This window comes from Barbus barbus (genome assembly GCF_936440315.1).
Source record: "Barbus barbus genome assembly, chromosome: 2".
NCBI classification, from domain to species: Eukaryota; Metazoa; Chordata; class Actinopteri; order Cypriniformes; family Cyprinidae; genus Barbus; species Barbus barbus.
Window position 1 is genome coordinate 38,858,058 of NC_136730.1, and position 14,043 is coordinate 38,872,100.

Here is a 14,043-nt window from a genome sequence, read left to right on the forward strand (position 1 = left end):
GGAAACGTTAGTGTGTTCTGCTCTCCACATCCTCTGTCTTGATTGTCGAGCATGAAAAGGAAAAATCTCCCTCAAATCCCTAAATGAGAGCATATCTAGGCTATGGGTAGGCAGTGGAGTATGTGCCGCCCACACTTTGCCTGCTGCCATCCTCCCCGTGCCGCCATGTAAAGGGCTGCCTCATCAACATTCAGCGCGCATTGGCTGTCTAAGTGTTTTCTGTGGCCACTCTTGTGTGTGTGTGTCTCTGACATGGAGAGGGAACGTAGTTGAAGTGCCACACTTCCACAACATCAGCTCAATCTTTTTGCAGGATGGCTCCCAAACACAGGGCTCCAATCATCTGCTCTTTCACTTTAGAGAGGGAACCATTGGTGTGCAGGTGTTGTCCACACCCTCTCTCGCTCTCTTTGGAATGGTTCCACTGGTGTGCATCTCTCCTTTTGATGTGTTATTGTTTTCTCATCTGGGTATTGGACAGATCTGTATCGTGGTGACACTTTGTGTGGGGTGGAAAGTAGAGCAGCAAGATCCCGTGGCAGGGAACACATCTCTCAACCACTTTGAGATGTCTTTCTGCTGTGCTGCACTCTCTTAAAGACGTTGCAGACAGACCACCCACACTTCTCATAAGGATGTCTTCCCTAAGTCCTATCGCTGCCTATGTGTTATGTTTATTTTGGTTTTGAATCTCTATGGCAAAGATGATCTGCCTTACCGCAGAGTTCAGATCCAACTCTAATCAAACACATCTGATGATGAAGGCTTGGGGGTTTGTTAAAAGTTACAGGTGTGTTAGAGTTGACTTTGCAGGTTGGTAAATATCTATTGGTGTGTTCAAGTACTCAGAGTTGTGAAGTCGTAATTACAACAGCAGGTGTGTTCTAATAACTTAGATCAGAGCCAGATGGTACCTTTTCTGCATAAAACAAGATTTTTTTTAACTCCACATAATGATGAATAAATGCGCATCAAGTGTGTTTTTGCTTCATTTGTATTCAATTTATGAAGGTGCTGTAAATTTAACATTGCATTATGGTTGTACAATACAATGGTATTTTGTATATGCCAGTTAGTTTTATTTTAAATGGGAAAAAAAAATAGAATTTTGTTCTTTTTAACAAATTCACCATTATACAGATGCTGCATCCATTGTGTTCAACATGTTCAACATGACTCAGAAGTTAGAAACGCAGGGCTTAAAATCCACAGTTCCCTACTGGTAATTGCAATTTTGGGGTGATGTTCACATGCATTTAACTTAAATGCATGTGAACACGTAAATGCGATCTTTTTGACATGACTTGAAGGATTGAGCACTCAGTTGACTTGTTTGGAATCATTACAGTGGCTGTCAGTACATTTCTTATTTTGGATCGCCCGTATTTAGCACACCTAATTTAACTCATTAACTTGTTAGAAGACTGCTCTAAAATGTAAAGTGGTTAGAAATGAGAGACCTAAAATATGCAGTTCAGCTGGCCTATATCTAGAAACCCCACAATATTGCCATGCTTTTATTTTATTTGTCTATCACTAATAATAGTGTGTTGCCTGTAGGACAGTTCAAACAATAAATCCTAAAGCAATACTTGAAATTGAAAATGTTTTTAAGTAGGGAGGAAATGAAATCACAAAAAGTAGCATTCTCCAGATTGTCCTGCTTTGTTCAAAACCTATTTTCTATGTAGGCAATAGGCAGACATGTTCAGCTCTAATTCAACTGAATTGAAGATTGCAAGATTGTATTTCTATAGCATATTATGAATCAGTAATAAAATCAGACAACAATGGGATCATAGATGTACAGTGGGGAATTTTTTTTTTTGATCCCCTGCTGATTTTGTACGTTTGCCCACTGACAAAGAAATGATCAGTCTATAATTTCAATGGTTGGTTTATTTTAACAGTGAGTGACAGAATAACAACAAAAAAATCCAGAAAAACGCATTTCAAAAAAGTTATAAATAAATTTGCATTTTAATGAGTCAAATAAGTGTTTGACCCCTTCGCAAAACATGACTTAGTGCTTGGTGGCAAAACCCTTGTTGGCAATCACAGAGGTCAGATGTTTCTTGTAGTTGGCCACCAGGTTTGCACACATCTCAGGAGGTATTTTGTCCCACTCCAAGTCATTAAGGTTTTGAGGCTGACATTTGGCAACTCGAAACCTCAGCTCCCTCCACAGATTTTCTATGGGATTAAGGTCTGGAGACTGGCTAGGTCACTCCAGGAGCTTAATGTGCTTCTTCTTGAGCCACTCCTTTGTTGCCTTGGCCATGTGTTTTGGGTCATTGTCATGCTGGAATACCCATCCACGACCCATTTTCAATGCCCTGGCCCTGACGGTACATGGCCCCATCCATCGTCCCTTACATGCGGTGCAGTTGTCCTGTCCTCTTAGCAGAAAAACACCTCCATTTTTGACGGTGGGTATGGTGTTCTTGGGGTCATTGGTAGCATTCCTCCTCCTCCAAACACGGCGAGTTGAGTTAATGCCAAAAAGCTACATTTTGGTCTCATCTGACCACAACACTTTCACCCAGTACTCCTCTGAATCATTGGCAAACTTCAGATGGGCCCTGTACATGTGCTTTCTTGAGCACTTTGCGGGCGCTGCAGGATTTCAGTCCTTCACAGCGTAATGTGTTACCAATTGTTTTCTTGGTGACTATGGTCCCAGCTGCCTTCAGATCATTGACAAGATCCTCCTGTGTAGTTCTGGGCTGATTCCTCACCGTTCTCATGATCATTGAAACTCCACAAGGTGAGATCTTGCATGGAGCCCCAGACCGAGGGAGATTGACAGTTATTTTGTTTCTTCCATTTGCGAATAATCGCACCAACTGTTGTCACATTCTCACCAAGCTGCTTGTAGCCCATTCCAGCCTTGTGTAGGTGTACAATCTTGTGCCTGACATCCTTGGACGGCACTTTGGTCTTGGCCATGGTGGAGGGTTTGGAATCTGATTGACTCATTACTTCTGTGGACAGGTTGTCTTTTATACAGGTAACAAAATGAGATTAGGAGCAGTCCCTTTAAGAGAGTGCTCCTAATCTCAGCTCCTTACCTGTATAAAAGACACCTGGGAGCCAGAAATCTTGCTGATTGATTGGGGATCAAATATTTGTTTGACTCATTAAAATGCAAATCAATTTATAACTTTTTAAAAATGTTTTCTGGATTTTTTTGTTGTTGTTATTCTGTCTCTCACTGTTCAAATAAACCTACCATTAAAATTATAGACTGATCATTTCTTTGTCAGCGGGCAAGCTTCCAAAATCAGCAGGAGATCAAATAATTTTTTTCCTCCACTGTACCTTCTTTAACTCATCACATGGTTTTCTAGAATAAATAAACTATCAAAGGCAATTGGCTGGACTTCAATTTATGTAGCATCTGTACTGCGTTATCTCTTATTCACTGTTCTATGAGTGATCAATCTCCTCCTCATACTATTTCTGGTTTGACATTATCATGTTGCTAAGCCAAGGACCCAGTACCCTAAAAACAAACAAGAAAAATAACAACAAAAATGACTTTGCATGTTTGTGCGTGTTTTATTGCACTTAGTAATCAATACTTTTACATAATTAATAAAATACTTCACCGTTCCCCAGACTCAGTCCTCCATCTTAGATACAGGCATTCATTGCATTGCATAATTTGTTGCCTCCACTAAAGATGCATGCAGTGCTACCTTAAAATTCGTCCAAAAGCAAGGCATCTTGTAGGGGAGCATAATTTAGAGTGGCATTTGTGTCATGAGCGCACCTAGTAAAACAACAAATGTTGCCTAGGAAGCTCGCTGAGCTTTAGAACAGAGCTTCCATCTTCCATGACTTATTGCAGATCAAGTTGTTGCTGAGTTGCAGTGTCCTCTCCTGACTTCCACAAATCAACAGATCAACTTTATTTCAGCCAAAGCCCAGTGTGGAAATCTTATCTAGTGCACTGCAACCTTTTATTTGCGGATGGACATATTGACTTGCTCATGTTTCAGCCCAGTGCGTGAATCCCAGAATGGCAGGAGGTTAAGGGCAGACAGCTCTCAGTTAATGATGAAACAGTCAGAGGCAGATTGGAGCAATAGTTATAAGCATCATTCTGACACAAATCCCCTCTGCAGGACGCTGGAAGCAGACCAGGGTCGTGTTGGTGTGGCATCCACTCTCACAAGCCGTGCATGCTGATGCCTCCAAATGTCAGCCCTAAATCCTCTCAAAGTTTATTGCTCTTGAAGTAGAGCCCAGAAAGCCCTCACCCACAGACTATGAAGGGCTTGATGCCAGCAAACGCAATTGTGCCAAACAGCATATGCCAGTATCCTGAATCAACCCTTTTTCCGGGCCACCTCAACAAGCTATTGGATCAATGCTATTTTATTGCCTGAATCAGCTGTTGGTTTAAGGAAAACATGGTTGATTTCATCATTACCTTTTATCTTTGAATTTCGTACTTGGCTATTCTTGGATTTTGCTCTGAGGTCAATAAAGTGCATCTTAACTCAATCAAACCTGCCTCCTGATGATTTCAGACTCATGCAATCTCAGGACAAGTGCAGTTTTTGCTGTGCTGATGAATTTCCTATTGAAATGGAATGTTTGTGGATGGCAACTCCCTTGTTTTTAAAATATCACTGGCCTTTAGTTATATAACATCAGCCATGAACCATCATATTTTCATTGTGAACCATGTGTTATATTTGCAATTATTTTATCCTTACGTGATGGTTAAAAAAAAAACTTTAACCAGCCTTAGATTTTTTGCTGGTCTTAGTTGGGTTAAGCTGGTCTCCTGTCCAGCTAAAAAAAACTGTCATGACAAATCTATGTAGAGCTGGTGTAGACTTTAAACTCCAATAGAGCTTTTTTTTTTAGTGTAAGAGTGCAGCAGCACACATGCCAAGCTTCTGTTTGTTCCACTTTGGCTACTGAAGGGCAGCAGAGGTGAAATGCCGGCCATTTAGCCTCATTTAGCCTGGGTTCAGACAGGTGGCCGGAGAACCGCTAATGACTGCTAGTGAAATAGGAAGGGGCCCCGCTAATGTGCTCTTCGACTGACCTTCACTGACATTTTTCAAAGGAACGTTCATGAATTCAGCTCCCACATTTGGAGGCCCATACTGTGATGTTTGGTGGAAAACAAGTTTTATTTCTTTAACAAATAAAACCAATGATGAAAAAGACAATCCTACTTAAAAAAAAAAAAAAATTCTACAGAATAATTTATTTTGATGATTATTTAATTTAAAAATGTTAATTTAGTATACTAAGTAGTATACTGAAGTTTCAGTATACTCACAAAATTCAACACCATAGAGGCTAATCTTAAATTTATTAGCCTGACTGAAGCTTTATCAATGTTACACAATATTATTCTGCTTTTCGTGACCTGTTAAGGGCATATTATTCTAATATGTAATTGATTTTGCCTGCTATTATGGTAGTGCAAAATCACAGAAACATCCAGCACTTACCTGTCTCAGCTTCTGCAGCGAAACCTCTGAATCACTGCCAGATACAAGCATTTTCATTTGCTTCAGCTGTTTTCACACAATTGCTAAACCATTTGCAGAGGCGGCTCACAGTACTGCAAAGTCAGATGGAGGACACCATCAAACAATTTTCCTCCCAGAAACAACACACTCTACTCCTTACAGCTTTTAGCTGTTGTAATCATGAAGTACACAGTAAAAATAGCAGGGCTGCTTTGAGAGTGCTGGCCTTAGAAAACCTCCATTTGCAATATTTAAATTGGAATTGTGGCTTCTGCAAGGACTGTGTTTGGAATATTGGTAATGAGGCGGAGAAGCAACCAGATGAGTAGTGCTCATGAATCAGCAAACTAACATTAAAACTCTACTGTATTACTGTGTCATTGAGTCTCTGTATAGATAACGGAGGTATTCTTGCATTATTTTAAGGGTCCTCTTTATGTTTTACAGGTATGCTGGTGGTCAACGTTACTTGGCGGAACAAAACGTATGTCGGAACACTTTTGGATTGTACCCGTCATGATTGGGCTCCTCCAAGGTACGTGAAGTGCTTTAACATTTCAAATCAAGAAAATCAAATGTTCCTCCCTAGGATACTAGTCTGTACTTGTCAGCCCCATTTCCTTAGTACCATGCCAGTACTCCCTCTGGACTAGTAGTAAGACAGGTGTATCGCATCATAACCCTTAGAGATAAGGCACACTATGAAAACATAAACATCGCCAAGTCTATCAGGGGATTGTTTCATAAAACAAGTTTACCAAATAGGCCAGGTTTATTTCAGTTAGCCTGACTTATTGTCAGTTGATTTGGTTAAAAATAAATCAGACTAAATGAAATAAGCCTGGCTTATTTGGTAAACTTGTTTTATGAAACAGGCCTCAGGTGAGAATAATAGAATCCCAAATCAGGAATTAGAATATTCAGAATGTTCAAGAATATTCATAGAATATTCAAATCACTTTTTTTATTTTAGATGTCTTAGTTTTATATTTATATAATTTTATATTATTAAAAGCTTATCTTTTTAGACACTTGACAGCCTTTAATGTAATCAATATCATAGTGCCAATGTATTATTATTATTAAGGTAATTGTGAAGATCTTGTAAATAATCTTTTAATTACATAAATCTTTTAATCTTTTTCTTTAAGGTTCTGTGAGTCTCCCACAAGTGACCTAGAAATGAGAAATGGACGTGGCCGTGGTAAAAGAATGCGACCTAATAGCAACACCCCAGTCAACGAGAACAGCAACTCGTCTGATAATAAGGGCAGCAACAACAGCAAGACCAGAGCAAGTTCCAACAGCAAGGGTCGGCGCGGAAGCCAGAACTCCTCTGAGCGCAGGACTCCGCCCAACAGCAACACAGAGGACATAAAAGCCAGTCCCTCCTCAGCCAGTAAGCGCAAGAACAAGCCTGCTTCAGACATGGAGCCCAACTCTAGCTCTGAGGATTCTAAAGGCAACAAGCGTATGCGCACAAATTCAAATGGTGGAATGACCTCCTCTGCACTCCCAATTCCCATCATCAAAACTGAGTCCCTTCCTCCTCCTTTAGACCGAACCTGTCCCTCACCTGTACTGATTGACTGCCCACATCCCAATTGCAACAAGAAGTACAAGCACATCAATGGCCTGAAGTACCATCAGGCTCGTGCTCATAACGATGATGATATTAAGTTGGACATGGACGGGGACAGCGAATATGGGGAAGAATCCTCTCTCCACCCAGAGCCAGGAAGTTGCAACGGAGCTTCGATTACACAAAAAGGCTCTCTCTCGCCAGCACGTTCTATCACACCAAAAGGAAGAGGTTTTGATGCTCAGAGTCCATCTCCTTCTCCTGGAAAGTTTGGCTCCAAGTCAAAGAAGAAGAATGGTGATGCTGAAGCAGATGTTTGTGGCACACCTATGGAAGGTTGTGAGGACGGGCCTTGCGTCACTGCTGATGAGGCTAGCAATGACGGCATGGATGACAGGAAGTCCAAAAAGTTGAGCAGCAATGTCAAGTCTGACAAGCTGTCCCAGAAGAACACAAAGTCTTCCAGACCCATGGCTCCATCCCTCCCTTCTCAGCAGATGTACTCTTTGCAGCCAACATCATTTAGTGGCGGAAGCCCCAACCATCCTCCAGGGATGTTGCAGGGCATCCCCAAGAGTCCCCAGCTAAAAGTCATTCAGTCTAAGTTGGGTGTAACTGGGGACTCGTCGTCAATTAATCCAGCCTTGAGCAGCTCTAAGGACAAAAAGAAAAAGGACAAGAAAAAGAAGGATTTGGGCAAGGATGCAGACAGTCCCAAGCTCCCTGGAAAGAGTGGGAAAACAGAAGAGGGGAAAAGCCCATACTCTGAGTCCTCTGACCCAGGAAGCAGGAGTGAGGGTCATCTCAATGGCTCCTCAGACCCTCATCAAAGCCGCCTTGCTAGCATGAAGGCAGAGGCGGATAAGATCTACAGCTTCACGGATAATGCTCCCAGTCCGTCCATCGGGGTGGCCAGTCGTGTGGATAGCAGTGGACAGCCTCTCACTCCCCTTCACGCCGTCACCCAGAATGGGGCCGATAGCTCCTCTGTAAAGACAAACAGCCCTGCATACTCTGACATATCTGATGCTGGGGAAGATGGTGAAGGCAAAATGGAAGGGGCCAAAGGTAAAGCGGAAGATCAGTCAGGCAGGGACGGTGCGAAGAAGGCACTATTTCCCTCTCAGGCATCCTCTAAGGAATCTGCGTATTATGCTAGCTATGACAACTACTACTCTCCCAGTTACACCCACTCTAGCCCTGGTGGCGCCACTGCTGGTGGGCCTCTGCCGGAAGGGCAAGCTCTGAAACTGAAGAAGGAAGATGAGCAAGAATCGCCAGAGGAGAAGGCGAAGGTGGACGTGCAGGATGAGCGCAAAACTGAGGTCGCTTCAAGTCAGCCACACCAGCAGCAAGCCTCTGTCATTCAGCAGCGCTCCAATATGTACATGCAGCCACTCTACTACAACCAGTACTACGTTCCCCCATATGGATACCCAGATCAGGTTTATCACAGCCACCTCATGAACACTAATGCAACCTACAGGCAGCAGTATGAGGAAAGGCAAAGACTCATGTCTGAGCAGCACAGGTCTGCTGAGAAAAAGCCTGATTCAGGTGTAAAGGACAGAGAGGCCTCTCTGAAGGAGGACTGGAAACAGAAGGGCCCTGTTCCTCCTGGCCTAACAAAAGCCCCCAGCCTTTCAGACCTGGGAAAGCCACAGGCCCCTGGCAAACATAGAGACACTTCCTCCGAACCTGCCAAGTCAGTCATCATCCCTAAAGGGGAGGAGGTCAAGCTGCAGCCACAGCAGGCTGAGGGGCTTAAAATGAAGCTCAGTGAAGCTGGCCATCATGGAAAGGATGACTCAAAGGCAAGTGTGGAGTCTGCCAGGCTGGGTATGGAGCAAGCCATGTGGTACAGACAGGTGAGGCAAACATGTGATTCTTGAACTAAACGACTGCACAATTCGCAAGCTAGAGGGGTAATTTACCCACAAATTAAAATTTAGTCGAAAAACAGATTTTTTAAGGGTGAGCTAATTAATTACCTCTCAAAACCTTACCTTTAACATCTTTCTGTTTTCCGTTTCCAGTACCCTGACACTCAGAGACCGCCAGATGAGGACCGAGACCGGGAGCGAGACAGAAAAGGCAAAGATGACAGGCCAAGGCCGAAAGACAGCAGCTCCAAAGAAGATAGTAAAGATGGAATTGATGGTTTGTGTCCTCCCAGCTCTGAGGACCAGCGAAGCGGTGGGAAAGATTCCCGGCCCAATGCCCACATACCTTTCAGCTCCCCCTTAGCACAGCACCAACCCTACCTGCATTACATGCATGGATATCCATTTGGGCAAAGCTACGATCCCGGCCATCCTGGATACAGAGGCATGTCCTCCGTCATGATGCAGAACTACCCAGGTAAGACAAATAATCACATTTGAATGATCATGTTCATATAATATTATCGGCATATTATTCTAAAAAAACGACAGTTACTAGTCTAGTAAACTTGCGTAACAATTGGTTTGCACGGATTGGCCAACATACTTTATGCAAATTACATAAAGGATTACATCATACATTGCGTTATTGTGGCAGGATCAGTTACTTTCAAATATTTTTTTATTTGTTATTACTCGGGTAACTAGCTATATACATATCAACAGATAAACTGTCTCCACAAGAATTTCCTCTTTGTTGACTAAAAATGAAAACTGGCCACTAATGATGATAGTGCCCCTTGTGGCAACTCTGAGAATGCAACACATGCTTGCGCTGCTTTGTTAATTGTGACATGTGACATGTAATTAACGTGTTAATTTCACAGTGACATGTAAAATCGAGCTTGTCTAGCTAGCAGTGTTGTTATTCATGTACTTGCATAAAGCATGCTTTGAGCTTTAATGTGCGTTAAAAGTGCATAATGGCACTTCTATAAAGTAGAAAAACAGTATGGTCTTCTAATTTTTAGGGTCCTATCTGCCGGCGGGATACCCTTTCTCCCCTTATGGCAGTAAAGTGGGCAGTGGAGAGGAGGGAGAGAAATCTCGCTCCAGCCCCACAGTCAGCAGCAAGTCGGCTTCAGAATCCAAAGCCTTGGACATACTACACCAACACGCCAACCAGTACAAGAGCAAATCACCCACTGTTGCCGACAAGCCTTCCCATGAAAGGGAGAGAGGAGGAGGCGACCGAGAACGGGAAAGAGAGCGGGATCGAGAAATGGATCGACCGCGTTCATCTCCTTCCCAACGCATAATGCCACCCCATCACCACCTAGGCTATTCTCTTGTAGCCGGGCAGTACGATCTGTCTTATGCCACAGGTCAGCAGTGTAGTACTCTTACACATTAACTTATAAAATAAAAAATTAAAATTCAGATGGTTTTGAGATGGCTGCACTGGATATATTTAATCCCAAAATCTTCACAATAAACATTAGAGAACATTACATTAAATGTTTATTTTACAATTATATAGTAATATATCATTACATTATCTTAATATTGACATTATTATGAATTATTTTCTGTATTACACTAATGAGAATTAGAGTTTTTTAAAGATTGTTTTGGGAGGTATAATGTGAACCAGGCATCTCTTAATGAGATTTCAGATGCCTCATCTGATGTGTTTAGGGAAAAAACAACAACAAAATATTCCTGCTATAAAACTGCACCAATTCCACAAAGAAAACTGAGAGTAAACAACATCTTGGATGTTCCTTAATTGCAGGCCTTTCATCGTCAGCGATTGTTGCCAGTCAGCAAGCCTCAGCCCCTTCCCTATACCCACCAGCACGGAGGTGAGAATGGTAAGAGAAAACAAAGATCAAGGAAAGGAGATTTGGATTGTGGCCAAACAGAGAGTGAATCGCATAAATCGCAGTGAAAGATGGACGACCACAGTAATTGCAAACGTATCCCCATTTCATGTAGAGTAATGTAAAAGCTTTTTTTTATACCTAAGCTTACAAAGAGGTGTTTATAATTGTTCCACTTGCTTTGAGGCCCTTCTCTCTAAAGGTTTTGTAGACTGCCATCTGTTTTAGAGCATTATGATTATTTAAGGCCCCTTAGATTGAGGCTAGGGCTTTAAGAACAGCAACATCGCTTCAGAATTCTATAGTGACCTCTGGTGGAGACTCTTGTAATAACATCAGGAAGATGGGGAGACATGTTTAAAAAGTGATAAATATATAATACTAACAATATAGATTTTTGATTTATAATATTATATAAAAAATTCTTAGTTTTTATACATATATATATGTTCATATTTAAATAGACGACTATATTTGAATTTATAATAGTTTGAGCATATTCTTTATTCTAACCATTGCATTCTTGTGTTTTCTTTCTTTAGGGAACCCTGATTGTCTCGCCCTTCTTTACAAATAATCATGTGACTGGATCACATGGGGAAGTATATGGAGTTCATTTAGACATCAGTTGAATGGTGTTTCTATATTTTTAGTTTTTCTGCTGGAATGTGTGGCAGATTGATGTTTTCCTAGTATCTGTACCTCGTACCCCACTACAGACTGTGAGACCAGGTTCAAAGCCATCCTGCCCTGCTCAAAGCCCAGCTGGCCACTGAACTATGCCTGTGAACTAGTGAGAGATGATTGAAAAGCAAGGACTGTCATTCCACTCACCCGATGCAGGCTGTGACCAGACAAGAGGCAAGGGCTCGAGGGGACATAAGAACACAAAGACTGAAAATAGTTTTATCACACTGAGATAACTAAAGTTGTTTTGCTTTTTTATTTGTTTCATCCTCACTGAAAAAAAAAATCAGTTTGACCCACGGTTTTTAAATTGCTGTTCTCTAGATACCACCAGTGAAAGCTGCAGATATTATCTAGCATTGTCTCATAACTCTTTCTTTCTGCCAGTGGTTCCTAAACGGTTCTCATCACCAAATGCCTCAAGACTGCTCTCTTTTTTTCTTTTTCCATTTCTCTCTTTTCTATCATCAGAATGGTTCCACGTAACGAGCATGATATCATGAATGCTTTATTTTATTATTACTTTTTTCAGAGAAAGTTCAACTGTAACATCATGCTGTTTTTTTAGCAGTACCATCCAGCCTCTCGTGGACTAGCAAATCCAGGAAAGTGTTTTAAGACGCATGACTGCCCTCACACAACTGCTTTCAGCGAGCGCTGTTCCGTCACAGTCTTTCATTAGAACATCACTGGCCGAGGTCCGTTTACTCCAGGGAATTCTCTTCAATTCCACTTGGTTATCCTTCAACTTGAATCCGAATATCCTCGTTCCCGTCTTGGCTACCTTACCTCATCTCAAACAGAATTTCCGATTTATCGCTATGGTTCTTAAAATGGATGTTTGTTAATGTGACGGGTATAGTAAGTTCTTTTAGAGAGAGACGCTTACGTGGTGGCCGTTCTGCTGCAGCGGTATGGGGTGCGTGACACCAGAGGCCCAGTAGTTTCGTTCTAATTGTTCTGAAGTTCTTGCATGGGGCCGCTCTATCCCTGAACACTTTTTGTGGAAGTGTTGTGGTAACTCCAGCGTGTTTTATGAAACCAAGTGAGCGTTTGACCCGAACATGCTTTCATAGCCCATCATGCTCTGTGTATTTCATGTGTCGTCCAGCATGGTGTACTATAGCACTAGAAATGTGACTTTAAACAGTGTCTCCTCAGGCAAAGCAAACTTTGGTTTTGCACCAAACGCTGTCGATATTCTTGGTTGCACACACTATGTGATGTCTGTATATGATGTACAGAGGAACTGTTTTAAAATGCAATCAAGAAACCATCTGATTACTTTGTTTTGATATCTGTCGCTGGGGTGTGTTTTTCTTTTCCTTTTCGGTGTTGTCCTCTGCTTTATCCTCCATAGCTTTGTATTGGCTTGCTGTCACAATGCTTGCTGGGTTTTTTTAACATTCACTAGGTCCATGAAACTCTTAAATGAGGCTTGGGAGTCTCTCAATCCAAAGTCTCAATTAGACAGCTCTCGGTGGATCTCGGGCAGTTTCCTGGTCGCTTGCTGCTGATTTTGGGTCATATTTTCACACGAAGTGATTCGAGCAGGTTGATTTTGGAATGAGAGACGAAAGACAGGTGTTCGGAGGATTACGTTGGCTCATGCACTCCCTCTCATGTGTAAAGTCACAAGGAAAAAAAACAACAGCAGTAAAGCACCATGGTACACTGAATACTGAGAGAAATGGGCTTTAAGTTTAACATCCAATATGTCATTTGATATTCGGTACATTGGGATGTTTGAGCCGCACAGAACAACTTTATGAATTGTCAAGAGTTCAAACCTGAAACATCTCATGGTTTTTGGCAGTTAAGAAAGATTCTTAGTACTGATCATGAAAATTATATGCATTTTGTGCTAGTTTCAAATGGTGCTCAGTTGACATGCTGTGATTTGTTGGAAAGAGGATGCAGCGCACTATTGCATGCTTTGCGTCATTTACACGATGAACTTCAACCTCTTTCTTGTTGCGCTTCATCCCAAGTGTTTCTCAAAGGACAATTTATCACCAAGTATCAGGCCCCGGTACTTAAAGAATGTTTACATTTTTTTAATGGCTTTTTTTTTTTTTTTTTTGGCTGTATCACCCAATTCCTCCTGTTCTTTCTTGGACTGTTTCTCTTATGTAAAGTGTACATTACCACGTTTCGTTTTTATACAATACTGTAACTTGCCTTTGTACATTTAGGCAAAAAAAATAAATCTTTTTATGAGACAATCACACCTGTCCTTGCGTGGCTCTCTTCTGTTTTATAATCATTAAAAAATCTTTTCATTTCACTTTTTAATAAAAAGGTTTTATCTTATTTTATGTTTTGCATAAGACCTTTTTCAGGTAAATTATCGTATTGAACACTGGAAGATCCAGTTACCACTAGAGGACACCCAATTCCACTGTATAAATGTTTTTTTTTTTCCAATGCATTATTTCCTATTTCCCATTCATTCCTCTAATATAAATCTTAATCATTTTCCTCAATTGTTCATGAATTCTGGATAA

At 41.5% G+C, this 14,043-nt stretch overlaps 1 protein-coding gene across 2 annotated transcripts in view; it reads left to right on the top strand.

The window, feature by feature from the left end:
- The window catches only part of LOC306879045 (zinc finger protein 609-like), a 51,226-nt gene extending 37,461 nt beyond the window's left edge, over positions 1-13,765 (top strand). For both annotated transcript variants that reach the window (XM_079431729.1, XM_079431730.1), the window contains 6 exons: positions 5,949-6,036; positions 6,653-8,951; positions 9,120-9,444; positions 9,998-10,351; positions 10,762-10,840; positions 11,392-13,765. In XM_079431729.1, coding sequence (XP_079287855.1) covers positions 5,949-6,036; positions 6,653-8,951; positions 9,120-9,444; positions 9,998-10,351; positions 10,762-10,835 — 3,140 coding nt within the window. In that variant the 3' untranslated portion in view covers positions 10,836-10,840; positions 11,392-13,765. The remainder of the gene's footprint in view (positions 1-5,948; positions 6,037-6,652; positions 8,952-9,119; positions 9,445-9,997; positions 10,352-10,761; positions 10,841-11,391) is intronic.
- The last annotated feature ends 278 nt before the right edge of the window (positions 13,766-14,043 follow it).